Source organism: Plectropomus leopardus, chromosome 14 (genome assembly GCF_026936395.1).
Source record: "Plectropomus leopardus strain MGB_pleo_1.0 chromosome 14, ASM2693639v1, whole genome shotgun sequence".
NCBI lineage: Eukaryota > Metazoa > Chordata > Actinopteri > Perciformes > Serranidae > Plectropomus > Plectropomus leopardus.
In genome coordinates, this window is record NC_142189.1 from 26,783,386 (window position 1) to 26,811,294 (window position 27,909).

Genomic DNA, 27,909 nt, shown 5'->3' on the forward strand with positions numbered 1-27,909 from the left:
TTAAAACACTTTGACTCCCAAACAAGGTCATGGATTCTTTTTACAGTCAACATGCAGTAGCTCTTGTAGAATGCAGTTTACATTACCATTCTGAATGAAAATTAGGTAAATGCACAGAGCAATAATAGCCTCTTATGTCTTTTCACAGCAGAGCTACAGGAGTATAGTGTTGTATCAGACTGTATAATCAGTTTAGAGCCATGTGAGTGACAGAAACTGTTATCTAGAGCAAGTATTAGCAAAGTATACAGGGGAGTGGCTATTATCTCATGCCACAGAAACACAAACCACTGATTAAAGTTTTACGGGCCTGTGTAACTAAGTAGCTCCACCTAAGGCTCTTACTGACGAGCCCAAATAAACCCGAGGTTGTGGAATAAGAGTAAAGAGAAGAACAATCAAGTGAAGAAGAGAGGGGGGTTGAGAAAGGACAAAATCAAGAGGTGGCACTGAGCACACCTACTTATACAAGTGAGTTACCAAATAAAATCCCATGTCTCATTCATCGGGGGAAAAAAAGCACTTCATTATCCTCTGTGGCTATCATCTATCTAAGTCACGTTAGGGGCATATGGTACAATATTGCTATGTCATGTCTGGCTCTTGTGTCTGGCAGCAGTGCAATAACGCCAGGCCCATTTCATGTTGATAAAGAACTTGCATGTTAAATGCGGCTTCTTAATCATGACTTCTTTTGAGGCGGATTATTACATTGACTGTTAGTGTTTGAACAGTATGTTGGAAATTATTCTCCATTTCCACACATATGTGACGCCCACCACGCTTCTATAGCCGAGAGTGGAAGCAGCCGAGTGGAAGGCATATTAGAAAGCAGGGGATATTGATTGTGGCTGGGGACGGTCTGCGCTTTGCATAGCAAATGGCCCCCATTACCATACCATCTCTGGATAATTAATGTGCAGTCAGTTGGCCTGCCGTTCGTTATCGGTCATTCTGATACTGTTCAATTTTCATCTCAGCCTCATGCTTCTCTTAGGGTGCGGGGCTCTTCGCTGAAAACCCCCCTTTCTTGGTTTCCCCCCTCCCTCTTTATGCTCTGTTTTATGAATCACACAGGAACCCTGGTCAACGAGTGTCTGCTACTATCTCGCCTGAGGAAAGATGTTATCGTGACGCAACTGTCTTGCGTCCTCTCATTATTCCAACATTAGCCAGACACAGAGGCCAGGGAAGGCTTTGGAAATTAACATTTGTGTGGCATTTAAGTAGCAATATATACCTGCTGGGAGTTGTGTGGCATTTAAGGTGTAATATAACCCCGCTGTGAATTAGCATGCTCCTATTTGTTGGTCTCATCTGATATCTTCCTTATGGGGGGAAATTATTTAACCTAACTAAGTCTGAATATTGTGGCAGTCAAGAATATGATGAGAGGAATAATTAGGAGTTAACCCTTGAGACACCCAGAGCTCTTTTCTTGTGCTGCTTTCAGACGCCTTTTACAGGTATTTAAACCTTTGAACCTGGAGCAAATTGATGCGATTTCTCTCAAAAGTATGGGAAAAAAGGCAGTGAGCAAGTTGGTAAGAAATGCTCCACAAATTTAAAAAAAGAAGTAAATTTTGAAAATTACTATTCAAAAGCTAGGGAAAAATGTCTAGAGAAAAAAGAAAAAACTCTAGGATTTTTTTAAAATAATAATAGTAATTACATATTTAAATTATGTTACAAAATTAAAATGTTTTAAGAGCTTTTTCCAGGTCTTTTTTGTTAAAGTTTTTGTGTGTGTGTGTTTGGGGGGTGTTTTTTTAAAACTAGTTTTCAGGGAATTTTCTTTTTTGTCTCTTTTGAAAAAAATCAGGCCAATTTCCTCAGGTTTCAAAGGGAGATTGAAATAAGACTACTGTAAGTGTCACTGCAATGTCTGTGTGACTGCAACTCTATACGTATACAAGCAGACAATGGATAACAATCACCACTGATTGAATACTGCTGAATATGTTCTATATGATTAGCCATATTTATTTGTCATTTTGTGGTATCAGTAAGTGTCTGTACAGTAGGTTAGAAGCATCATACACGGACGTGAAAAGCCTCCTTGTTCCCTACAGAATGAATCCTTTCTAAAGGCAGAGGGCCTCTGTTTTGTAGCTTCCTCTCCCAAGTGCTTGCGCAGGTTTAAAAATAGGCGGCTTTACCCCAAGCTGCATCGCAGGGATGAGATTTGCGGTCCTAACAGGCCGTGCAGATTGCCATTACTTATGCCTGACAAGCCTACCCTCTGATGTTTCCATGCTGGCCTATTTTAACAACATAAGCTGCTGCTGCCGCTCCCGCTGCTACCGAGATGCGAATTTCCAAATTGGCTGAAAAAGCTTGTCCTGGGGTTATAGTGAGGTTCCCAGAATGCATGTGGGCTGTCTAGTCTCCGGTACAGGATAGATAGAATACAGAGCCAAACAGTAGCAGACAAACATTTTACCTGAGCTTGTTAAATGAGGTAAACATGTCCACACTTGTGGAGATATGGTTTTTCCAATGGTCTGCATGTGAGCGTGTCGGTCTTTGAACTCACCTTTATGATAAAATGGCTTCTTCATGCCGTCAGGAAGCCGGGCTTTACGCTCAATGCCATAGCCGTGCCGCGGGCCGTGGTCTTCGTGGTTATACCTCACCCCGTCTCTCCTGGCAGCCTCGGCAGCCATTTTATCCCGCATTGCCTTGGCGCGTTCGGACTCTAGTGCAATGGCCTTCTCCAACAAGGACAGGTTACCCTTTGTCATGTCGAACACTTCCTCCGACCGGTCCGATGTCACAGATGCTGTGTCCTCGTCAAAGTCTCGGAGGTTGGTATGGTATCGGTTGTCCTGCGCGCAACTGGAGAAGGCCTTGGAGCGCGGGCTCAACTGCTCCTCCAGCTTCATGAGATTGTCCATGTCGGAATAGTTCGTATCAAGTGTTCGCCTGTCATCTTGGCTATGGTGGAAGTCCCCATAGCTGTGATGCTGGGGTTGTTGATTGGGATCCCCACATGAAAAATGATTTTGCTGGGACGGTCCATTTCGGTCGCTGGACTTCGTTTCACTTAGTTTCCGAGCCAGGTCGAAGCATTGGTTTCGTAGGCACTCCAGACTGCTTAAACACACTTCCTCGTCGCTGTTTTCTATTTGTCCGTTACTGGTGACCTTTACTTGTCCGTTACCACCATTGTGCGCGCTCCCACCGTTGTGAGTACGGTCGTTCTCATCTGTGTTCCCGCCAGTACCGTCCTCAAACTCCTGTCCATCTAAATTGTCTGACAAAACCGCACCATGACCTTGTGCCAGAAGTTTAAGGGAGTCCACCGTCTCCCGAACCACATCACTGTCAACGTCCAAACTCAGATCACCCCTTTGCGTTTCATCCCCTTCCCCCTCTTCTTCTTCCTCCTCTTCTTCCTCATCTTCCTCTTCCTCCTCCTCCTCCTCTTCATCCTCCTCTTCCTCTTCATCTTCTTCCTCCTCTTCGTCCTCCTCTTCCTCTTCCTCTGCGCTGTTCGACGAGTTGCTGTTCATCTCCGATTCCGTCATTGCGCGGTTGGCAGCGTCTTCAGCTATCTTGCCCAGGTTGAGGAGGGACTTGGCCACGAGTTCATCGTAGTTCTCGTACTCGTCGTTGTTATTGTCATCCTTCTCTGCCGTCGTCGTTCCGGATTTGGCACTGCCGCCGCCACCTCCGCCGTCGCCCTCGCCCCCCTCGCTGCTGCTCATCTGATCGTCCTCTGTTGGAAAGAAAGAACAAACGTCTTGTAATTTCATTTCCGTCATTCTATTTTACTGGTAAATCAGATTTCTGGGCTTGGTCCATCTAAATTGGATAAGGAACTCTTTGCTTCCCCTAATAATTTACTTTGAGAGTCTTAACAGCAGATTGTGTTCTGAATTGTGATTCAGCACAGGAAGTTAAATATAGCGCTTGGGGAAAGTTCCAGAGAAAGATGCTCTGGTAAAAGGGAATCTATGAAACCAGGCACTATATCTTTGGCAAGTCTTATTCTTGCCCTTATTTCCTGGAAGTCTTTGAAAAAGGAATTCACAGGTCTTACGATTAATAATATTACTGAAGAATTCTGTAAATAGTTGCAAATGAGATATAATTTTATTCATTGTTCAGCAGTGAATCAAAACACTGTGAGTAAAATCTATGAATTACAGAGAACATTTTTCTCCTCTTACAGGAGAGTCTAAAATCTGAAAGATAATGTGGTGTTCCATCTGCAACACGCTGAACCCCAGTCAGTAGCTATTCATCGTTTGCTAGTAAAGTTCTTTTTTCATTCAATCATCAGTATCTTTAGAATTCCTTTCACTGCCTAATTGATTCTGACAGGCTGCAAAAGGTTACTGAACCTCTTCTGTCAGTAATTTCAAGCACTCACTCCTGGAGCACTTCCAATCGCTCCTTTCACATTTCCGCCCTGAGCCGCCAAGAGCACATCGCTCACGTTGGCGTCACATTTGCCACTTGCATTCCTGTGGAGAAAATGAACCCAAAGGCGCCCCTCCATCCAAATCCATCCAACGCACACACAGAAATAATAAACAAGAGTTTGACTTCGAATGAATCACGAGACAAAAAATGACAATAACTGAGAAATGTGTCAATTGTCAGAATCTGCAACTAAAATATACACAATTATGTGAACTTGACTTCATTAAAACAAAGTAAACATATAGAAAAAAATCAGATTCTCCAACTATATACTTTGTACATAGACTAAACACTCACACTGACTTCCCCATGCTCACACACACATACACACACACTCCAATCTAATGAGAGCAACACAATATTGGTGCTTGGGGGGTGAGGGCTTTAGAGCGGGAAGAGGGAACAGTCACGAATGACCAGGCACACATTTTGACAGTGGAAGGCTTCTTACAGCAACCTCCTGCACCAGGGGTTTAATTTTTGATGGTATGAAACATGGCACAGGAAAGCAATTTGAAGAGCAATCAAGGTACACAAAAGGGATATGGAAGCGAAACAGATTAAGGAGGGAACAGAGGGACTGCCCTGCCCTGAATTGGCTTTGGATTAGCTACAGAGATGTGCATGCCACATAGAAACACAGAGAAGCTCCAGAATGTCACCTCTATTACATTTAGGAGATTGGTATCTGCCCAGCGACCATCCAGTACGGTTGTCTTGGGGCGAGTTGGGGAACACGGTAATGATGCATACAGAAAGATATTTCTGCCTTTCTCAGGGAAAATGCTGCAGATTAAATGTTGTTCAATCCTTCTCTTCCAATAAAGCAAACACAATGATTATAGAGCTCAGTGATGAGAAGGATTTGGAGAATTCATCAGGAGAGAGAATACCTTCCAGTGACAACAACGCGCACTCTGGCATGTCCATAGCACTTATCAAAAAAACATGGTAATCAGCGACTAGCCATGGAAGGAGAAGCTGTTGACAGGCTGAAGAGACAGTGGCAACAGTCCACTGTCTCAGTGTTGTGGGTGAGGCCTCGGCTGTGGGCTCTAATGAACACCAGTCTGTAGAGATTCACATTCTGCGAAGAAAAATAGAAGCACGGCTGCTGCTGCGATGCCACATCAACACTTTGGGTGGGTAGAGCTACGCGCCAAACAGGGTTAACACACTCCTCTCTCAGAGCTTCACTCTTAATTGGACTTGAAGGCACTGTCAGGTCCAATCGTGATGCGGGGGTGCAAGGCAGAATCTGCTGGAGAGAAACCTGCCAAATCTGGTCTTGGGCACGTCAGCGGGGGGGTGGGGGGGTGGGGGGGTGAATAACATATGGGGCAGGAGTTTCTTAAATCCCAGTCCCAAAAAATAGATGTTGTTTTTGTATCATGTCGTCAAGGAAGGCTAAATTAAAGCAAGGCTTTGATTGTCAACATCTCTAATATTCTTAAGCTTTCATATTTAAGCAACTGATGATTCCTTTATTTTAAAAAAATGATTAGTTTGATACTTTTTTGTTGCTTACAAGAAATAACCATGGCTCCAGTTTCAGCACTAATGGCTCTAATGGTACAGGCAAAGGCTTTTCAGAGAAGGCTAAAACACTGCAGTGGGAAATAATTGCAAAGAAGAATTCTGCTGATTTTAGCCATCAGTTTGAATAATTTGTCTATAATTAAGGTATTAATATTTTTTTTAAAAAGAGCTCTATGAAGAATCAGGACAGTAGTGAACAGTTTTTACCATTCCTCCAGTGTCTGGTGGATTTAAACCTTAGCAGTTTAGTAAAAGTTTTGAAAATTAGTATGTGAAAAAAATGAAAATGAATAAATAAATGAATGACATAAAAAAAGGAAATAAAATAAAATAAATAGTCACTGTAGGAATAATAGATTGCATGGCCTCAGCCATGCTGGATTCAGTATGTTGTTTCAGGTCTTTTATCTCATTCCAATGCAAAACACAATCACTCTTTGAACATCGTGCCCAGCTGCCCCAAACTACTTCAATCAGCCCATCAAATATGGAAATACAAACCACAGATATACAAATGCAGAACTTGCAAAAGTAATGGAAACCTTTTTAAATCAACATGGAACTTTTTAAAAGGATTTTTTCAACATTTTGGGAAATCTTTTTATTGATTTTATTGGTTTTCTGGTGGCAAGTTGCATAAGATGATTGATATCACTCTCATGTCATCTCCTGGTCTCACTCCCAGGTCATTAAATACAGACGCTCTGTCACACCCCTTGGCACCTGATGGTGATGCACCTGGCCCCATTTATGTGTGTATGAGATGCACATGGCTTTCAACTAACTCTAATGTAAACGTATCTGCAGCAACTTAGAAACTCAGAGCAACAGGCATAGTATACTGACGCCTCATAGGGAGGAGTTAGGGCCAGTGGACCGGTCAAACAAACACAGGACTATCACACAGAAACTGCTGCGTGTGCCCCATGTGAAATTAAAAGTCAAAATTGACGCATTTTACATACGTATGTCATGTGGGCTAGTTATGACACGTCATGTATTTACATCATGTTGAGTCTAACTGTTACAAAATTACTTACGTATTTAAATTCACACCATGATTTTTCTAAAACTAACCAAGAAGGTTTGTTACCTAAACCTAACTGTGACTGTTTCACATTTCCCAATGTTTCACAATATCAACCACATGTTACAACGCGTTTTATCCAGGAAACAGCGGGCGTTTAATACAGGTGCTAAACGATGCTCTGCGCATCAGTATTAGTTGCTGAGGGGGCATGACAAAATCAGTGGCCAAACAGTTAAATTACAGCTTCTGAGTCCACTACATCTTTACATTTTTGCTTACATCTTACATCTTACATTGTGGAAGAGGCATCTGTACATCACTTGACTTTTTTTTTTTGGGGAGGGGGGGGTCACATCACCCACAAAATGACCCATTTCACCACCAGGATTTGATCCATCTTGTCTGATAACATTTTGAAAGTCTTGAAAAACTAAACGATTAAATAATGTTATCCCCATTCAAGTTAGCGTAGCTTTAAATCAGAAGTAGCCGGCTCAGCTGGTGGAAGACTCCAGTATAATTGCGCCATAGACCCCATAATGTGGAAACAGTACCGACTGTCCAGATCATTTTTATAAGTGGCAGTTGGACTTTTTTGGCTTCATGCGCCACTGAGCTACATTCATATGAATGAACGGGTTCCTGCCTCCTACGCAGTTTCCAGTTCTTTTTATACATTCATGGCATGTGCGCAGTAACTTCCTGGAGTGTCTCCTGGCTGCCTGGCAACCAAGCCAAGACAAAGTCTGGCACAAAACCCCCACATAAATGGCAAGCAGTTGTTTTTACCCTTTGGTTTAACCCTTTTAAACCTGAGCAAATTTGCTTGATTTAAATTTTAAAAAATTTGAAAGATAAGAACAATGAGAAATTAAAGATGAAATATCCCAAAAATTTGCTACAAATTTGTAAAAAAAAAAGAAAAGAAAAAGATACTAGAAAATTACCTGAAAATTTAAAAAAAAAAAAACCCACACAAACAAACTTTAAAAAAATTGAAGGAAAGTAAAAAAAAGTGCTTCTGTAACAAATATTTAGATATGTAACTATGATCATTGCAACTGTAGTTTTTGAGGCATATTTCCTCAGCTTTTAAAAAGGTTGTAATACTTGTGAAAGGCATCTGAATGCAGCACAAGAAAACTGAAGCTGATCCAGGTTTTAAGATGTTAAACAAACGAGCTATAACATTATAATACTAAGAATTAAAGATAATGTTTCTGTGGGTGGATTTTTTTACCTTAGAACAGTACCAGGCTAACTCTTTCCCTTTGTTTCCAGTGCTTGTGCTAGGCTAAGCTAACCAGCTGGAGGCTGTGGCCCCAAATTTAAGGCTTAGATGTGAGAAAGGTATCAATGTTCTTATTAACTCTCTGCCAGAAGTAAACATATTCCCTGAAATGATGAACTATTCCTTTAAAAAGTGTTCTTGTGAATTCAGAGCATTTTAAACATCCATTCAATGTGTTTTAATACAATATGATGAAAAAGTGATCTCACCTTGCCCTTGACTCTGCTCTCCTTCCTCCTCTTCTCCCTCTTCATAGTCCACCTCCTCTACCGCTTCCTCCTCTTCCTCTGCCTCCTCCACCCTCTCCTCATCGCCCTCTTCCTCTTCTTCTTGCTCCACCTCTACCTCCTCTTCCTCCTCCTCCTCCTCCTCTTCCTCCCCATCTCCGTCCCCTCTCTCCACCTCCCCTTCTTCGTGCTCCATTTGCTCTACATTGTAGTCCATGTAACCCTCCACCTCTTCCTCTTCCTCCTCCTCCACTTCTCCCTCTTCCTCCTCCTCCTCCTCCTCCTCTACCGCTCCTTCCTCCTCCTCTTCCTCCCTGTCGTCCATCTCCTCCGTCCCATCTGTCTCGTAGCACTCCTCCATGGTGGAGTTGTCCATGTCATCTAGGTAAGTGCTCCTCTTGGGGGACGTTTCCAGGGTTTGTCTGTCTAGACTCTTTCTCTTCTTGGCCAGGGGGCAGCCGTACACACTGCAGAGGAGAGATAAGAGGGCAGCTGTTAGCTGGTAGCCTCACCTGGCCATCAATGCGAATGCTCATTTGCAATTAGGCCTCTGTGTTAAAGGGTTAGTTCAGATTTTTTAAAGTGGGGTTTAATGGACTACTTATGAATAGATAGTATACGACATACTGTAGACGTCAGTCGGTGTGCTCCTAGATTGGAGAAGCAGGCTGGAGTCCAACATGGAAGTTAAGCAATCTACTGCTGAGGAGTCAGCAAAAAAAACCCTGTATTTTAGCCACCAAAAAGCCCCCCAAAAAGTCAATCAGTGTCAGTTTAAATGTGCACTTTATTGACAGTATTTTCAATGCTTTACCTCCCTGTCAGACAGTCATTTCCAACTGGAAATGAGCCCGTTTTATTGCTCTCTTCCAAACCAAGACTCCATTGAGAAAAACACTGATTTAAGTGTTATTAACAAAGGAGCTGCAGGTCTACCACTGCCTTGACCAGATATTTTGTTTATGTTGTTGTGTGACTTTGACATTTAAAGGGTAAGTTCAGACTCACCAAAGTCACATAATAACACATATTAATTAACTAATTGAGGCAGCGGTAGACCAGCAGCACGTGTGTTCAGCTGAAATTATTGTTTTTTTTCAGTGGAGTCTGGTCGCTTTTACAAGACCGTGGATGGGAAACTGAGGCAGTCAACAGCTTCTCCGTCAAAATGGTAAAGTGGTGAAAAAACCCTAAATATTGCATACACTATAGCTGATTTTTTTTTTTTTTGGTAGCTAAAATATGTTCTGTTGCCGGCCCCTGTCCACAGCAGTATATTGCATGGCTTCCATGTCAGACTCCAGCCTAAAACTTAAAACTGAGGGGGTGCTGACTGACATTTACTGTATGCAATACAATGACTATGGATAAATACCACATACAGCCCCATTTCAAAAAATCTGAACTATCCCTTTAAGGTGCTGTGGTTTACAAAAAGAAATACAATGCACATGGAGAAACAAGAGCCTCTTACTGCAAGGAAAGCAATGCCTCTTAAGTTCTTCTGCTGGGAAAAATATTAAACTTTGCTTAACCAACCTTAATTAGACATGTGCTCATTAACTATTGGGCAATTATAATAAAATGCTCCATTTCTTCTTGAAAACAGTTACAAAGTCTCTATCTGTGGAGCAAACAAAGCAGAAGATTTAGTTTATCTTCATTCATTTATATTCAGGTAACACCAATTTGTTCTCCAGGCAAAAGAAAATCACTGTGCGTGCTCCACAAACACTTTGTTCCAGAGTGATATGCCCTTGTTCTGACGTGAACTGAGTGCAGCAAAACACAACTGCTTGTCTGGAATTGACTGTAAGGGGGGGGACAACCTGTAGCCTGATTAATTGAATCTCGCCGAGGCACCTCAGGTTTTAATGTATTCTCTGGCTCCCCCTCGGCAGCAGGGGGACAGATCCTAATCTGATAATCTGATAATCTGTGTATTCGCTCAGGCTATTGATCACAGGGGCTTAATCCATTTCACTCATCAAACCTCTGAGAGCCCCGAGCTGCTTCCCCGGCCCCCCTATGTAAGCTGCATGTGCGTGACTTTCCAACATGTGCTGCTGTTTGTACATTTATGTATGCGCGTATGTGTGTGTGTGTGTGGCTGTGTGCACACATTTGGCACGTTTGAAACAAAAGCACCCACACAGTCAGAATTATGATGAGTTCTGCTGAGTGTTTTGGCCATCAAATAAACCCCTTGTCCGGGCTGGAGTGTAAGAGAGCTAAACACGCTTTGGGCATGTTCACTCGGCTGTGAAATATCCCTGGCTCCTATTTTTACAACCTCTGGATGTTTCCTCGGCTCGGCGCTACTTAGAGTAAGACCTGATGTGAATGAATGGCACAGGGCCGTGTGTGAGACTAAGAAAATGGTAGTTGTTAGTCAGTGTGTGCTGCTTTTGTTGTGGAGTAACTATTGAAAAGGCGAGGTGGTGGATCGCAGGCTTAGAAACACATTTCTGTTCCCTCTTTTTTTTCCTCTGGTTTTCATATCAGTGTGTGCCACAGTCCAATATCCTATCCATCCTTCTCTGCCTCTCTCTCTGCCTCTCTCGTCAGTCCCGGATGTCCATCAGTCAGTCAGCGTACAGTCAGCTGGCAGGCTCAATCTCGCCCAGCCCAGGGATTCCTTAATGGTCTGACCCCCTGCACCCCCCGCAACCAGGGGCCTCATTTCATTAATCTAAGCCCGCATGGAAACTCATTCCCTGCCTGACAGCCAGACCTCTCCCCCAGGGCAGCACGAGGGTCTGCGGGACAGTGAGGGAGGGGTGTGTGTGTGCTGCGGCACTGTGATCAATAGTGCTTGTGACCAAACATCTCAAAAGCACATTAAAATGCCACTCATCCTGGCCCCTCCGTTCCAGGGCCCTCTCCAAATAAATCAAGGGCCGGTCCCAGCAGGTTAGCGGCTGCCAAGGCGAGGCGGGCTGGCAGGAGAGGAGGATAGGTGAGTGGGAGGAAGGAGAGGAGGGGGAGAGCGGGGATGGGAAGAGGGAGAAGTGGTGTGGGAATGGTACATAGACGTAGGCCCTCTCTGCTCCTCTCCCTCTCCGTCTGCTGGTCCAGCCTCTCCACTTTTATCTCAACAATAAAGCAGTCTTAAGGCAGCGCTTACTGTCAAGCATTCAGCTGCGAAGCTCTGTGGCTGATGGGTGTTAAAGGGTTATTTCGCAGATTTTCAACCACCCTTGTGTCAAAACAAACTTGGTTAATATGTATTGATGAACTGTGGTAAACTTTCCTCCACATAACCTGTGCCTACATATCCCTCCTCCCCCCGTTCTGTCTCTTTGGTCATTGGACAAAGAGTATACAGCTTATACAGTTACCCGCTGCTTTACCATGCTCAAACTTGGACCAAAATCCAATCAAACATTAAAACTAGGTGTGTTGTTCTGTTATGTTATCACAGTGTTGATGGAATAGAAATCAAGACTATGTTACTGCGCCGCCTATCTCGCTCCAAAAATCTCTCCAGAAATATATTTATACTTCCTGTTTTTCTGTAATAGTAAGAGATTGTGAACAGGAAGTGGGCGCCACACAACTTCCTGCACAGTGAAAAATGAAGCTGAGTAAACAGAGGTAAACCAGTAAAACTAAGTACCGCTGATTAAATATAAACCAGGATCTGATACTTGTATATTTCTCACCTCAAACGTTTTCAGAAATGTAATACGAGATCGACAACCACCATTGTTTCACACAGACCAGTCTGTGCGCGACATCATCCACCAGCGGGAGCTTTAATACGGCACGATGCATTCTTGTAGTTACAGTTTTTCTACCTCTTGAGCAAAAGTGTCCCTTTTCTCTGTTTTCTCTGGTCATGTAGCACCGATTTCAAAAGCATCTGCATCTTTCTACAGCAGAGATGGCCTAGTTTTATGTGAGGAACCGTCTTTATATTTGTATTTAGTGAAATACTTGTTTAATGCACCTGAATCACACTAAAAAAAGGTGCTGAAATGCTATAATTGCTTTGCAACATCAGCTAATGGATAGCAAATAATAAATGCTGGGTTTTGCATGTTTTTTTCATTGTATCTTTAAAAGGAGTCAAGTGCACTTCACAATTTTAGGTCAGGTTTGTACAAACAAAGAGGCCTTTTGATGACAGAGAGCGGACATGCTTCGCGCTAAAGTTCCACCTACAATGGCGCAGGTATTTGGCTCCTGTTTAAAAGCTGCGGCTCATTGAAAGCGGCCGCAGAGCATCTTATGTAAATGCCTTTTAATCACACTTGTGTTAAGAGGCGTTGTCAGGTTGTTGTGACACCGTGAGAGGTGTGTTTGCCCCGGCGCTCCTTGAGCCCCGTGATGACTAAGCCACAGGAAGCCTCCACAGCTCCGCCATCCCACGTTCCCTGGCTCTGTCGCTGTGTGACCTTGGCTACAACATTCGTCATCACAGGCGATGCATCCCACTCACTGCGCTTGGCAATTAAAATTCCAGAAATAATTAGGTGGCATTAAAATTAAAAAAGAAAAGGCATTCTGCAAGCATTGTGCATAGAAAAGGAAGAAAATACTGTACCATTCTAAGTTTCCTTTTTGCTTTGTCCCCTGGCAGAATCACAAAATCCTCCAAAAGGAGTGTGCAGTATGAGAGGTAGCAATCAAAGACGAAAAGAGCCTCAGATCACAAAAAGACCACTTCATATTTTATGGAGTGGGCATCCTCGGCATTATAAGATGGAACAAATTCTATTACTGTGTGAACAAGTGGCCCCTTTAACGCAAAAGTAAAACCTCCTGGAAGCGGTACAGAGAGGGTCCCATTTCTGGAGCGTTAATGTGAGACAGGAGAGTGGAGCGGCAGGAGAAGGAAAGCTCCCGTTTGGCTAATTTTGGGCGACAGTTGAGCGACTGCTGGAATGCGACAGCGTTCCACGCCACTTTTATTAGCAGTCATATTAGCGGCTGTTCTCAGCAGGGGCAAAAGCTTTAGCCAGTCATTAGCATCACACGCTATTTGTCTCCCTGACACAGGGATGAGGCGGCTGTTGCCTTTCCCTCTGCCTCCTCTCACTGCTGCTTTTTCCTCTTCTCTCTCTCTCTCTCTCTCGCGTCATCTCTCCCTGTCACCCAACATTCTCACCTCTTATTTCTCCCTCTCTGTTCTCACCTCACCTGCTCCTTTTACTTCCATACTTTCACTTTCACCACCTCCTCCGTATGCTGTATATCTTAGAGTATAGATTACTTCAATCCCTCTCTCACACCAATTTCTCTCTGCATCTCCACCACTTACTTTTCCACCCTTTTCCCATTTTCTCCTATCTCTCCCTCATCCACAGCTCATTGTTGTCTCTTCCTCCGCTCTCCAAGGAGCAGCCTAGCGATGGAGGGAATGCACCACCTCTGGCTGTGCCCCCTATCCAGCAGGAGGATCTACAGACACGTGTGGCAGAGCCCCGTCTCCATGGTGATACCCTCCAGAAATCCATGAGGGATTCGCCATCCTCACAGCAAGCCAGTGAGGAGAAATGAGAGAGAAAGACAGACAGGGAGAGAGGAAAAATAGAGGCTATAGGAGCGAGACAGACGGCAGAATGTATGCTTTTGTGCATGTGTGTGCGTATCGCCTTTGTGCGCACGCAAAATTGGGAAATATATAGTAGAGAAGTTGAAAAGAATAAGAGAGATGTGTGTGTGTATGAAAGAGGAGAGAGGATCATTTCAGAGCTGTCAGGCTTCTCCCGCTAGCAGGGGAGAACAAAAGACAGTGTCTTGGTGCAGGAGGCTCAGCGCATGGCAGACGCTGCAATTTGGGGCGTTTTCTGTCGTCTCAGGCTCCCCGCTCGCATATCAGCTGCTGTGGCTCATTCACACACACATACACGCACCTAAAACTCATGAAATATTACTTCATAGTGTCGAAATAATCCTCAGAGTCAGTGAAACATATATGATGCGTGTGTGAACGCACTGAAATGACATGTCCACTTGGATTTACACTAAAGACATCACAATACAAGTGTAATCTTTTCATGTTTGCTTGCGTATTTCAACAAATTCGAAATTCACAGTTTGCTTGATGATACAATGGTTTATGTGTTTAAAGCAGCGGGTGCAGAGGCAAAGTCGCTAAGAGGCATCAGTGCCCAACAGACATGCTGTTCAGCTCACTGGTTCAATAAGCCCGTTGTTGCCCATCCACTCCTCCAGCTCCAACATTTGCTGCCTGCAGCTAATAAACCCAACTTTAGTCAAATCCCCACCCGGCGTAGTAGCTAACAATGACTCTAGCGGACATCTCGCATGCGCCTAGCGACATCTTCCTGCATTTTATCCTCGCTCCCAGAGCCTATCCAAGACCTCAGCTGCCCCCCTTTAGCTGCTTTTATCCGTATCTGCCAACTGTTATTCACGCTTGGAGAAAAACCTCCTCACAGGTTGTTTGTGCGCCTCGCTGATACAGTCCCATCAAGCAGCTGTGGTGTGGTTGGTGGGGGGACCTGGGGAATGGAGCTGAGAGCATTGAAGATGGGATGAGACAGGTCAGGGCTGCTATTTTGTTTTTGCTATAGCACGAGACGAGATACAAAACTCTTATATAGATTGTGTGAAATTAGAGAAAGGACTTAGGAAATTTAGAGCGTGAAGGTCACAATATTGTGAAATCTGGGAAAGAGCTGAAACAATAAGTTGATGAGACATTTGATAAAAATAATTATTGAATTTTCAGGATTTTCTTTTTCTTTATTGTCTCAGTAAAATAAATATCTTTGGATTTTAGACTTTTAGTCAGACTAAACAGTCAACTGATAGGAAAAATATTGTTGAATTGAAGGAAAATGCGAGATTTTTTACAAAAACCCTTGGTGTTTAAAATGATTAGTTGAGATTTACAAAGGACGCACAGTAATAAAATCAAGCAGACCAGCAGCTCCCTTGTTACTGTTGCTGTTTTTTATCGATGGAGTCTGGCTTTGAAGGGAGCAGGAGCCGTCTTACTTTTAAACCTAAAATTGTCTCTGTTTTTGGATTCTTCATTAAATGGAGGCATGCAAGAAAAACAAAGTTTTCTTAATGAAATCAACATAATCTGGAGTGCGTTACTTATATACAAATGGTCATTTAGGGGCTGAAGAATTCCACAAAATGTTGTCATGTTGTTGTTCTGTTATTTTGTCATGTTATCATACTTTTTAAGAGTATCTCAACCATATTTTTATTTTAAATTTCTCTATTCTGTACTCAAGCTCTTGAGTGTTGCACTACTTTGTCTTATTTTTTATTAATATGCTTATTATAAGTTTAATGTTTGCATCAAAAACCAAAGAAAATTCCTTGTAAGTGAAAACCTACTTGGCCATAAATCTCTGATTCTGGTTCAGAAATATGTGACACAGGTGTCAACAACATGTATTACAACAAGTACTTGTTGTGTATTTTTTCGCCCCACAATATTATGATGTAACGCATCAAATTATGAAGCATTTCTGTTTTTAGCCTGAGCTGAGTGAGACTCTGAGTTTGGGGATTTTAAGATGGATCTGTAAAACTACTGAAATGTGTATCATACAGGTCATTTTGCATAATATGGTAGTGGAGGTCCTGAGCAGTAGAGCTCATCCAGCAGCAGATTCTGGGGGCGTAATGCGGCTATCTGTCATGCTGCAGCTAAATTCACTCCTGGATTAGCCAGGTAAGGAGTCTCTCCACCAGCGTAATGACTTCAATCAATCACCCCAACTCAGACACACACAGAGAGGCCAGCTAGTTAGCTGCTAGCCCAGCAGCCATTTTGGAAGAGGGATTCTTTCCTCCAGCTTGTCCATTTGTCTGTGTAAGCCACAGTGTAGGCTGTCATAATAGTTGTTTATTTGGATGAGCTGACAGAGACGAGCAGATGTGAATGAATAGAAAGTCCAAGGTAAACTCGACTGTGAGCCGATTGCATATAATACTTTCTCCCTTCATTCAGTCTTTGCTTCTTACACTGAATAATAGCCGAAGGGATGCATTAGTCATAATCTATGGTGAGAATCACTGGAATGAGTAGCTTAACTACGGCTGATTATTTTCATTATTGATTAATCTGTCAATTCATTTCTTGAGTAATGAATTAACTGTTTGTCAAAGGTAACATCTTGAAATTGCTGTTTGTCGACCAAAAGTTCAAAACCCAAAGATATTGAATTTAATTTCACATCATACAAACAAAAGAAGCAAGGTCTCACTATTAAGAAAAAAATTTTTAATACATTTTCATAACTTTATAAAAAAATTTTAAAAAGTTGCTGGGAACTTGCTGAATATGATGTTGGACGTTTCATTTGCTAAAGGCAAAGTTTTGAGTTTGTTTTATTCCAAATTCTAAAAATTGACAGAAAGATTTTTTGTTTTATTGTAAATGCATATCGGTTCCCAATATTAGTTACTGGTCTCATGAACTACTAACAATCAGTATCGATATCATCCGTGAAAAACCAATATCGGTGGACCCTTAATGGGCACTGAAGTTAAATGAGATGAAACGCAGTGCTTAAACATACATACGTATTTTAGGTGTAATTTGCAAGATTTTTAAAATGTACCTGAGTAGGAACCATCTAATAGACCAGCTGAGGAAGAGGCATGTATTGAAAGACACAATAACACATTATCAGTTTCGGTCTTTTCATGGCATTTGCCATAAAATAAATCTAATCTATAGTTATCCTTTACTGTAATTCTGGCATACAGACCAAAGTGTCTGCCCTTCCCGTGCTACATTGTGATTCCCACTCTGCGTCATGTTTACCCGGCTCCATCTCCCCGGCAGAGGAGGAGGGCTTTTTTTTTGACATTGATGTAATTTAGTTGGCAGCTGCTCTGAGGGAAGGGCTGGCCGGGGGTGGGAGGGGGAGGCTGGGATCACGGAGGGCTTGTGGGGGGTTCAGGGGTCAGAGGTCAGGATGTGCCTGGCCTGGAGCTGGCCCTAAGCAGCTGCCTGCCCCCTCTTGCCAAACCCCACCTCCCCCCCCCTTCATGCCCACGTCCCCGTGGCACACAACGCACTCACCGCACATGATCTGTTATTCCCTTTGATGTCTTTCCTCGGGGAGGCAGTTAAAAAAAAAAAGAAAACAAGAAAAGAAAAAAAACAGGAGGATGAAAAAATTGCGTAAACACCACCTGTTTATCTGACGCCGGGTAATGTCGGAAAGGTAGTCTGCAGGCTTGTCATAATATGCACAGGAGGCAAATAAGGGGGGAAAATTACAAAGGGAAAAATAAACAAATGGCATCAGAGAAGAAGGCATGACGAGGGAAGTCGCATGTGCATGCCACTGTAAATTTGGCGGCCTTGGTTTTGAAATGCTTTCAAAGCGTGTTTTAAATTGCATTCGAGATTCATGTGAGGACAGAATATGCTGTTGGGAAAAAAAACCTACTCTTTAATGTGCTAAGAAAGAGACTGTGATGACGAATAGTCAATATCGTATTGTGATAATATACTATTATTACACAAGTGATTGTAGTTGTATGAGACAAGGACCAATCTGAGTCCAGCTTCATCATACTGTTTAATGATAACAATAGTGTCAGAGCCAAACTGAAATGAACCCCAAGGCTCCACGCGCAGTCTGAAGTGTAGAAGCTAATGACAGAGCTGACAGATCCAACCAACTCTGTTCTTTTCACCCTCAGCCCACACTGGCTTTTTGGTGATATAAAGCTTTCCCATTAAATATGGAAATTTCCGTTTCGGTGACAGATACTTCACAGAGGGGGGTTGATGGCATAGACGGTGTTTTTTTGGAAGGGGAAGTGGCAGATTTTGATTAATGCGACCTTATCTGGTTCTGCACATGGAGGCAGAGGGGTTGCTGAGCTTGGCGGGGGTGGATGGCTGCCTGTTCTCTTTTTTTTTTTTCCTGGGCCTCTTTCTCTCCTCTATTCGAAATGGCTTCGCTCGCTCGTCTGTTTCTGCTCTTGCCTTCTCTCCATTTCCATCCTATTGTGGTTAGCGCACTCATCCTCTATCTCTGTTATAATGTAAGCTGTGCTTTAACGTCTTGTAGTTCTTTAACTTCGTATGGCCTTCTGATAATTCTGTCTGATTTCCTTCTTCACCCCCTGTCCCCTCTTCACCTCCTCAGTCTTTTCATCTCTATATCTCTTCTTCCTCTTCCTATCCTACTTATAACATTTCCCTGCTTCTGTTAAAACCGCTCATCTCCCTGCTGCTCCCTTCTATCTTCAATTTCGTATCCTTTACTCCTGTCCTGTATCCTCTCCCCCTGGCAGGCAAAGAGTGCGCTGCAGCGGTGCCGCTTCCCCCTGTCGCTCCATCACCACCTGGCCCAGTTCCAATGCTTTTAGTGAGAGCTATCTGTCAAGCTATGAATAATACAGGCCCAAGGCTGGCGTTAGCTTGCTAGCTAGCTATGTGGAATCCAAATGAGGTCTACAGCAGGAAGAGAGCACTTGACTTTTAGCTCGCTACCACGCTCTCCCTACCAAGACAGGCAATTACTCAGCCCACAGCCCCAGCTGCAGCCGTGGCAATCATAAACGCAACCTCTCACATCCCTGTCTGTGCGTGCACACACACACACACACACACACACACACACACAAACACACAAACACACACTTTGCATGCATGTACAGGCGGACAAGCACACACCCCATCTCCTGATTCAAATAATACCAAAATGTGTCTATGCAGAGACATAGAGGCTAAACAACTTTTCTTGCCATACATGACAGAAAGTCCATAGTGCTATCTTTCCTGGCTGTGAGAAGAAAAAACAGTGCTTATTAAAAAAAATGTCCACAAAGTTCATAGTAATAAATAAAAAAGTGAGTAAACAGTGATTTTATGGAGCATGATGATGAAATCAGGGCATTGATTGTCGGTAAAATGTTCAAATCCATCTACAAGATATATAGCATGCTAAGCAAACAAAATGACGTAAAAGAGAACTTTTTTTGCAACAAGAGAAATTTAAAGGGACTGTTCACACCAAAATCAAAACATTTTCCTCTTACTTGTAAAGCTTTTTATCAGTCTAGATTGTTATAGTGCTAGTTGCTGAGTGTTGGAGATACAGGCTGTAGAGATGTGTGCCTTCTCTAAAATGGAAATTGATCTAGAAGGCACTCAGCTTGTGCTACTCTAAGTGCAAAAAATATAATCTACAGTATTGGTTGGAAGTAGATTCCATTGATATATATGGAGACCTGGATACAGCATTGGAGGCCAAAGTGCATTCTTATGAAAGTTGCTCATTGGTGCACAAACCTAAAAAAGGTCTATTTCCAGGGTATGAAACTACCCAGACATTACACATTATCGGACCCATAAAGAGAGCACACTTGAGACTTACTTAGCAGCTAACATTCTGCAGCTAAACCACTAACATCTAGTGTAGCACTACGTTAATTTGAATGGGGATAAAATTATTTAATTGTGTTGCCCTTCCAGACGCACGCTTCCTTGTGCATCGTAATACAGCTGATAATTGAAGTTTTGTAAAAAGGAAATAGTGCCCACATGAAACTGCTTGCCACAAGCTCTGTGGATTATCTTGAATAACTGGGTCATGATTTCTGAAAAGAGACATTGCTGTTGAGTTTTTTTAATTGTTTCTTTTGGCCTTTTGAGCTCCACAAGCTGAGTGACATTTTGTTCCAATATTTTGGAGAGAAGGCAGATATTTCTACAGCCGATAAACTCAGCAACTCACACCAAAACTATCTAAAATGATAAATAACACTACAGAAAAAACAGCAAATATTTATTTTTGATTTTTTGGATGAACTATCCCTTTAAATCAAATGTTTGATGCAGAAAACTCAAAACCAAATGCCATCAAAGAAGCTCTTTATGTAATTTCGGAAGTGTATATTTAAGACACACTGCTGAGCTACAAAGATCTATCAATCAACAGCCGAGTTACTTCATCATCTCTTATCTGTTGATTAACAGGAGACACGTCGTCCACCTTTATCGCACTTGTTCCACAGTTATGGCAGCAGGCTGAGTGGGCTATCGCATGTATCAGGCATATGACACATGTACGGTCACGTAATTAGTTTTGCACTGAGGCATCCTTAGGTGACAGTGTTAACCCATCCATCATTGCTTCTAATCATTCGTTGGTGGAGTGTGGGATGTAATTACAGAGTGCTAGGCAACGTCAGGCTTCATAGGTAAAAATAGTCATGCAGGATGAGAGACTTCTGTATGTGTTTGGCATGTGGGGTGTATGCTCAAGGTGTGCATGTGTGGGGGTGGTTGGAGGTGTGTGTGTGTGTGACTGTGGTTGGGTGTGTGCATGCCTGCGTGGCTTGTGGTAATGAGATCTAGTTAGTGATGCTCCAGAGTGTCTTATTAACAAATAATAACAGCACTCCTTTGTTTTTTACCTCTCCTCCCATCTATTATTCACACCTCACAGATTTACTCATGATTCATTTATAGGAGCATCTTGTGCAACCTAGAAACTAAATGTCACCCAAAACATCATTGTCAGATGGTGTTGTGCATGTACATAATGTTTCTGTGTATGAATTGTATCTGTGCATGCGTGTGTATTGCATCGTTCATTGGAATTAAACATAGAGGTCTGTACACTTTAAATCTGTCCTGGATTGGATAAACGGGAACAATCTGACACTGCTACGGCGTAAAAAACTGGGACTTCTGCAATCTAGTTCCATCCGTATATGCACACACAAGAGCCAATGATAGAGTGCTATTGAAATAGATGAGTTGGATCTTGCCGGATCAGTAACGAGGGCTGCAGTGAGGCCATTCTGCCATTCAACCCCCCTGTTGTGAAATCAGCATGACGCCCTGTGTACTTTAGCTGGATTCTCTTTCCGCTGAAATTGCCAGGTTGGAGAGAGGCACTCAGCTGGGAACGCTGCTCTACATGTGAAGTAGGTTGTGTGTGTGTGAGGGCTTAGGAGATGTGTGTGTGTGTGTGTGTGTGTGTGTGTATGTGTGGCTTGTATGTCTACATTTGTGTCAGTTCGCATTGAGAGAGCCTATGTAGGTGTGAACGTACGTGGGAATGTGTGTGTCAGTGTGCTGCCCTTTGCCTCTCTTCTCCCTCTCTCTCTCTCCAGGTGAAGAGCCTGTTCTGAAGGCTCTGCTCCAGTCAAGGCCTCTCCAAGCCAGGCTGGCAGCACTTTACCCGCATAGAGGTAAACCTACAGTACACCATCTGTCTTAGCAGCAAACACTTAGTGGACCATCAGACAGCAGCCACAAGTGGTTTGGCACCAGCAGGCAGCAACGCCCTACGCCGCTCAGAACATCCATATTAACAAGTAATTTACTGCATTCTTCTGTTGACTCCTAGAATATTGTTTTTCTCTAAATAAGTCTGCCAAAATCTGCCAGTCAAGTGAGAAAATGTCAGCGATGCTTATAAGCCTAATTCAAGAAAACATTGGTTTCAATCTTGTTTTGTTGACATTTACACTGTTCCTGAGTACACGTGTACTGTTCCTGAAACACATAAGCGTGAGACGCACATCACCGGAAAATATTTTACTTGTTTTGAGAAAAATATACAATTGAGGGCTAGGTCTGGTGTTATTCCATTATTTTCTAAGTGGAAAAAAAAAGAGAGACCAAAACCATGGGATGGTAGGTTTCTTAAAGGAATACTTTATCTCAAAAATGACTTTTTGTACATCAGTTACTTACCCAGTGTTACACTGAATTCATGAAGAAACCTTTTTGTTTTGTTCTTCTTCCTCCACAGTGAATAAAGAATCCAAAAACAGATTTGTTCTTTGATTAAGGGTTAGTTCAGATTCACCAGTCATTATATAACACTAACTGATCAAAACAGTGATGGACCAGCAGCTCCCATGTTCAGCAAGGCAAAATCACTTTAGTCAATGGAGTCGGGCTTTGAGGAGAGTACAGGCGAGTTTTCCTTTTAGTTTAGCTTCCTTTTTGAAAGGGCTGTCTGCATATGTTGGCATACAATGGGATAATTGATTGTGAGAACAGATGTTTTGGTATGGCTCTACTTTTGTTAAATTTGGACCCTTATGACATGAATTCATCAAGAATTTTCTCAGTTTTTGGATTCTTCGTTCACTGAGGCATGCAAGAAAAACAAAAATTTCTTTAAAAATTCAATGTAACATGGGGGGGAGTAACTGATATACAAACAGTAATTTGGGGAATGAGGTATTCCTTCAATACTTCACAACTTCTCCATCCTGTCTGTGGCACTCTACGTCAAGCCAACTGGCTCATGCTGAGGAAGTAAGAACAGGTTTCAAATAGTTTCATTGAAAAAATATTTTTCAGACCAGAATAAATAGTGATTTGTCTGGGACTATTTTCAGATAAGGATTATTCCATGTTAGGTTATTTACTTTAGTGAGCATTTCCTGCAGGGCTGTGTGCATGGGACTGACTGAAAATCAAACACATTGTGTGTTTAATGAAGAAACATGTCACCCAGTGCAACTGTGTGGCTTGTTGATGTGTTTTTAATAGTTCTCAGAACAGTGGAGCTCTATGGCACTGAGGAATAAGTAATATCTAAACATTTACAATTCGTACATTTTACAGTATGCCAACATCTGCATCCCACCCACCCTGCTGGTAGGCTGGCCAACACACCAAAATGGAAAGAAAGAAAACATAATAGCAATAAATATAAACAATATAAATATATAAATGAGCAAAAAACAAACTCACATTCAAAAATAAAATAATTCATTTCTAAATTGTAAATATTTTACAGTGATTCTATGCAGTTATGATTATCAGTTGCAGGCTTTTATTTATATTTCTTGTTGCAAAGACATACTTTGCCACACTTTATGGAATTTATTAACTGAACCCTGAGCAGAATGCTCGAGCCTATCCAACTTCAAATGAACCATTAGCTCTTCAACCCAGTGACTATGCATGGGGAGATCTACACTTCCAATTATAATATCTGGGTTTTGATAAACACAGATGACATATTAAGTTAGATCAGGTGATTGGTTTTGGCCTCTTTAAGTTCTGTTCTGTCGAAAGAAACAGAAATATAGCATATCACCAGACCTATACTTTAAGACCAAATATGGACTGATAAGAAAAATTTCTAGAGCAGCCACAGTAGATGTCCATCAGCTGTTTTTTTTGCTTCACAATGTGTACAAACCAGTGCTGCTGCTGAGTTTTTCCACTGTAGATACCCTGAGACTCATTGTGCCACTCTACTGGTTGCCTGCTGCTCTCATATCAGTCTGAGTGCTTTGAGAGCATGACATAGTAGGGAGAGCGGAGATGACTGTGTGCGTGTGTGTGTGTATGTGTGTGTGTGAGAGAATGAGAGAGAGAGGGAGACAGAGAGAGGGAGTAAATAGCATCCCAACTGTAGAGATGGCATTTAAGTGTCTCTCCCTTTGCACTCCAATAGTACTGCAGACCCATTACCTCGGTGCGTGTGTTTGTGTGTCTACCCGCATCTGTGTGTGTGCTTGTGTGTGGCTACAAATGTATTTCCGAGCTGTTCCTCCAATCGTCTCCATGCTCCCACGCGACTCACCCTCTACCTTTCTGTTCTGATCCTTTCCTCATTCATCATGCTTCCCTCCCTGTCCTCTTGCCAGAGGTCTTTGCTAAGGTGTAATTTAGCTCCTACTGTTCTCTAATTTCTGCCTTAGTCAGGAGGGGCGTGGCTGCCCCCCTGACACCATGGATACAATCTGTCAATCATTTCCCCCAGCAAGGAAATTGCGTTCAAAGTGAGAGTAATTGTTAAGTCTGCCCTGTGTGGGTTGAAATGAACGCCCTCTCGGTTTGGCACAGAGAAAAATATGTATTCAGAGGCAAGGCCAGGTGGATTTGTGAGGTTTTTATTGTTGCTAAGAACAAGGTGAGGGCTCCCCTCATCTCACCTTTCGGCTTATCTAATCTCTTTGCCTTTCCTTTACTTCTGTCCTAATTACTCCATCCAGTCTCCAAAGGTATGTTTTTTTATAAAACTGTACAAACACATTTCTCCTCCTCTCTCCTCCTTTTCCACAATTATCAAAGCCCTCTCCTCCCTGTTGCACCTCCCAAACTGACCTAACTCTGTTCTGTCTTACACATGTAAAAGTAAAGGTGCTCAATAGTAGCAATATAGGGTTCTTTAGCCTGTCCCCATAGGAAAACCCTTTTTGGTTCCTGGTAGAATCTTACATAAAAGGTATATAAACCCTTTCAGAGGCTTGTACCTCAAACCCAACATACAGATTTGTACCTAGAACCATCTGTTAAAGGTCCCACTCTGAACCAACTGTGAAACCCCTTTTCCACCAGATTATCTCCTGTTCTTGAATCGGTTCCTTTCAAGAGTCCTGGAACCTTGGTGCTCTCTAGTGAAGCAGCCTGCGTTTCCACCAGTTTTGATAGGAAACATAATAATCAAGCATATGTCAGCAGTGAAAGGCTTTGCACAATGCACAACAGATGTAAAAACTAGTAGCAAAATAACCAATTGCATTGACTACCTGCAAACTCTTGCATCTGGTATTAATACAGATTATTGCTTTAACCCTAAAACAAGCATGGGCCAACTATTACTCAAACCACTGCATGCTTTTTTTCTGACAGTTTCTCTTGTGACTGCTCCATTGTTGCCTTTTCCATCTGCTCTTTTCAACCTGTAAAATATGACATGCCCACTGATGTCATCATGATTCACACTTCAAGACAAGAAAAACTTGAGAACCAATTTTTCAGGTTCTGAATCAAATTATCTTTGGTTTAAAGACTCTGAAGGATTCAACAACGCTCTGAAAATAATAATTTTCTACATTACCCACAGACCTCTTTCCCGCTAATCTTTGTTTTAGTGTAACCGGTCAGCAAAGGAGACAGCAACATTCATGGTTCACATTTGTGCATTTAGGAGGCTTATATTTTATTGAGTCAATACTATAGGCCTTTATATTTCAGTGGTGCAGTAGGGTTGGCCATCGAAAATAAGAGATTAGAACCGAATATAAATGCCAAGTTCCAAGTGCCCATGGGAAATTAAAAAAAAATTAAAGACAAAAAAAACAAAAGTAAAATGAAAGAAAGAGCTTCTAGATACATCCACATTTGAAAATGCAATTTGACACATGGGTATTAAGAGTGAAGATGAAAAGGGTTTTAAATGTAATTCTTAGCCTTAAAAAGAACCCTTGAAGAACCCTTTCTTAAACAAAATGGTTCTTCAGAAGCAAAAGGTTCTGGATAGAACCTTAGCCCCTTAGGAAAAAACCCTTTTGAACCCTTACTTCTGAGAGTTTATGTTACCCATAGGAAAGGACAGACAAAGGAAAGGCACTCACAAAATAGAGGGTGCAAAACAAGTGTTGGTAGCCTGTTGTCTCTCTCTGTAAAATCACACTGTTTATCTCCAATTTACTGTAGATGGCTCTGTGATAATACACTATAGTCCATTCTACGCCCATTCTATCCAGCACACATAATACCAACCTAGAAAGCCACCCCTTGGTGCTGGCAGAGGCACAGCGACATACAGGAGAGAGAGGACTGTAGAGGTGAAAGCAACAGACTGAAAGTCTACTTAACATAAACATGTTCAGTGAGGTGGCTGTTACAATTTGTTAAAGTCCTTGAAAAGCTAAAATCAAAAAAGGTGAGCAGGGACGCTGTAACAGTTCCTCTGCCTTCACTCTCCTGGTTAAATTATTGAAACCTACTTTAGAAAACACTTGAGTCCCTAGTTACCTTTCTGTTCCACAGAAAAATGTTGATTTATTTTCATGTTTCCCTTTCATTCTAGGAACCACTTACCTCTGTTTGCCGGCATGTTACTGAATAAATGTTCAAATTCTGTGGATTTTGGCATTCCCGTGCAGCATATTCAAACTGCAAGGTTTAAACAGCACCCCGCAAAACAAGCTTGATCAAGGACGTCAACTCCCAAGATGCCCTGTGCCAACATTTGCTTATAACTTCCCTTGCCATTTTTAATTATCGTCAGCCACAGTTGCTTGTTGTAAGCGCCTCAGTCAATCACCTGCATCAGCGTTGACTCATCTGCGATGCACTGCCAACCAAGCTTTGTTATAACAGGCAACACATAAATGACCCATTAACCTTTGTTCATGAGCAGATAAATCAGAATTAACAAGATGTCCCACTCCTTCAGCTGAGTGACTTAACCACTGACCCTGGAACCTTTATGGAGGACAGTTGTTGTAATCATGTTACTTTAACTGACATGGGAACAGCATCCTGTACAGTATGCAGATTAAGTCTACTGTGTAGCTTAGGACTTTGAATGGAGTGATACTTCATTAGCTGTGCTTTGGTGAAGGCCAGGATTTAATTCTATATATAGTGCATTATATCAATTTGTAGAACTGTCTCATGGACATATTCCTTTAGACAAGGTTCAAACTCATTGCTGGGTTAGCAATTAACAGTTTGCTAAGTCCTGACTCCCATAGTAACTGTTGCTATGCCTGCTAACCTTTTAGTTCTTGCACAGCTCATATGCAGTTTACAGTGATAATAGTGGCAAATTTGATCAGCAAATTAAGCAAAGATTACCTCCATGACTTGGCTGAAACAACGCGTTCTTACTCCCAAGTGAGAACGCGTTGTCAAAGACGGCAGCTCGGTCAGTGGCCCCATGCTTCAAACTATGACACTCTAGGTAGGCTTTCAAAAAACTTTAGACTTCAGAGGGTATGTAGGTTTCACTGCCAAAACTACTTCAGGTTTAGGCAACAACAATTATAGGGTAGGTAAAGGAAAAAGATCATTTGGATTAAAATAACTATGTTTTTTACAGTAACTTAAAGAGTATGTCACATGACCTATGCCAGTAACTACGTTACATAGTTACAAAAAGTTGACTTTTGGTTTAACACAGGACACAAACACCAGTCTCCTGGGTGAAAGTCCAGTGTGTATTTAACCGTTCAACTCCCATCCTACTTGGATTTTCTGCTCTGTCTGTTATTGTCGTGGAAAAGATTAAGTTGGAGTTAGTTCAAAACCCAGTGCATCTCATACAAACCCTAAAAGGTTCCTTGTGTTTGGTAACACAAGCCAAGGGCCACTGACCAGGCTGCCTTATTTGACATCCTATGGTTGCAGACGAGTTTGCTGAAAACACACTCTTCAGTGTATGTTTAAAAGTTTTCAGTTCAATCATTTAAAAATGATCTTTAAAAAGGGGGTTGAAACTTGAATATGCACTTGATGGCTATATACAAACTATCATGCTGACTGAGACTGAGGCTAAAGCTACATGTTCCAGACAAAACTTTAGCATCATAACCAGTAGTTGATCCATGTAGGAAACATGGAAATAAACAAACAGCATTATTACTGTACGGTGGTGTAGGGCTACTTTGTCCTTTCATTATAAGTAGAAGGAAACTGTAGCATCAAACTGTTA

General features: G+C 42.2%; 1 protein-coding gene across 9 annotated transcripts in view; it reads right to left on the bottom strand.

Moving 5' to 3' along the window:
* myt1lb (myelin transcription factor 1-like, b) overlaps positions 1–27,909 on the bottom strand; it is a 145,194-nt gene that overhangs the window by 39,211 nt on the left and 78,074 nt on the right. For all 9 annotated transcript variants that reach the window (XM_088087434.1, XM_088087433.1, XM_088087439.1 and 6 more), the window contains 2 exons: positions 8,501–8,985; positions 2,537–3,721 (listed from right to left, as the gene is read on the bottom strand). In XM_088087434.1, the coding sequence (XP_087943560.1) occupies positions 2,537–3,721; positions 8,501–8,985 (1,670 nt within the window). The remainder of the gene's footprint in view (positions 1–2,536; positions 3,722–8,500; positions 8,986–27,909) is intronic.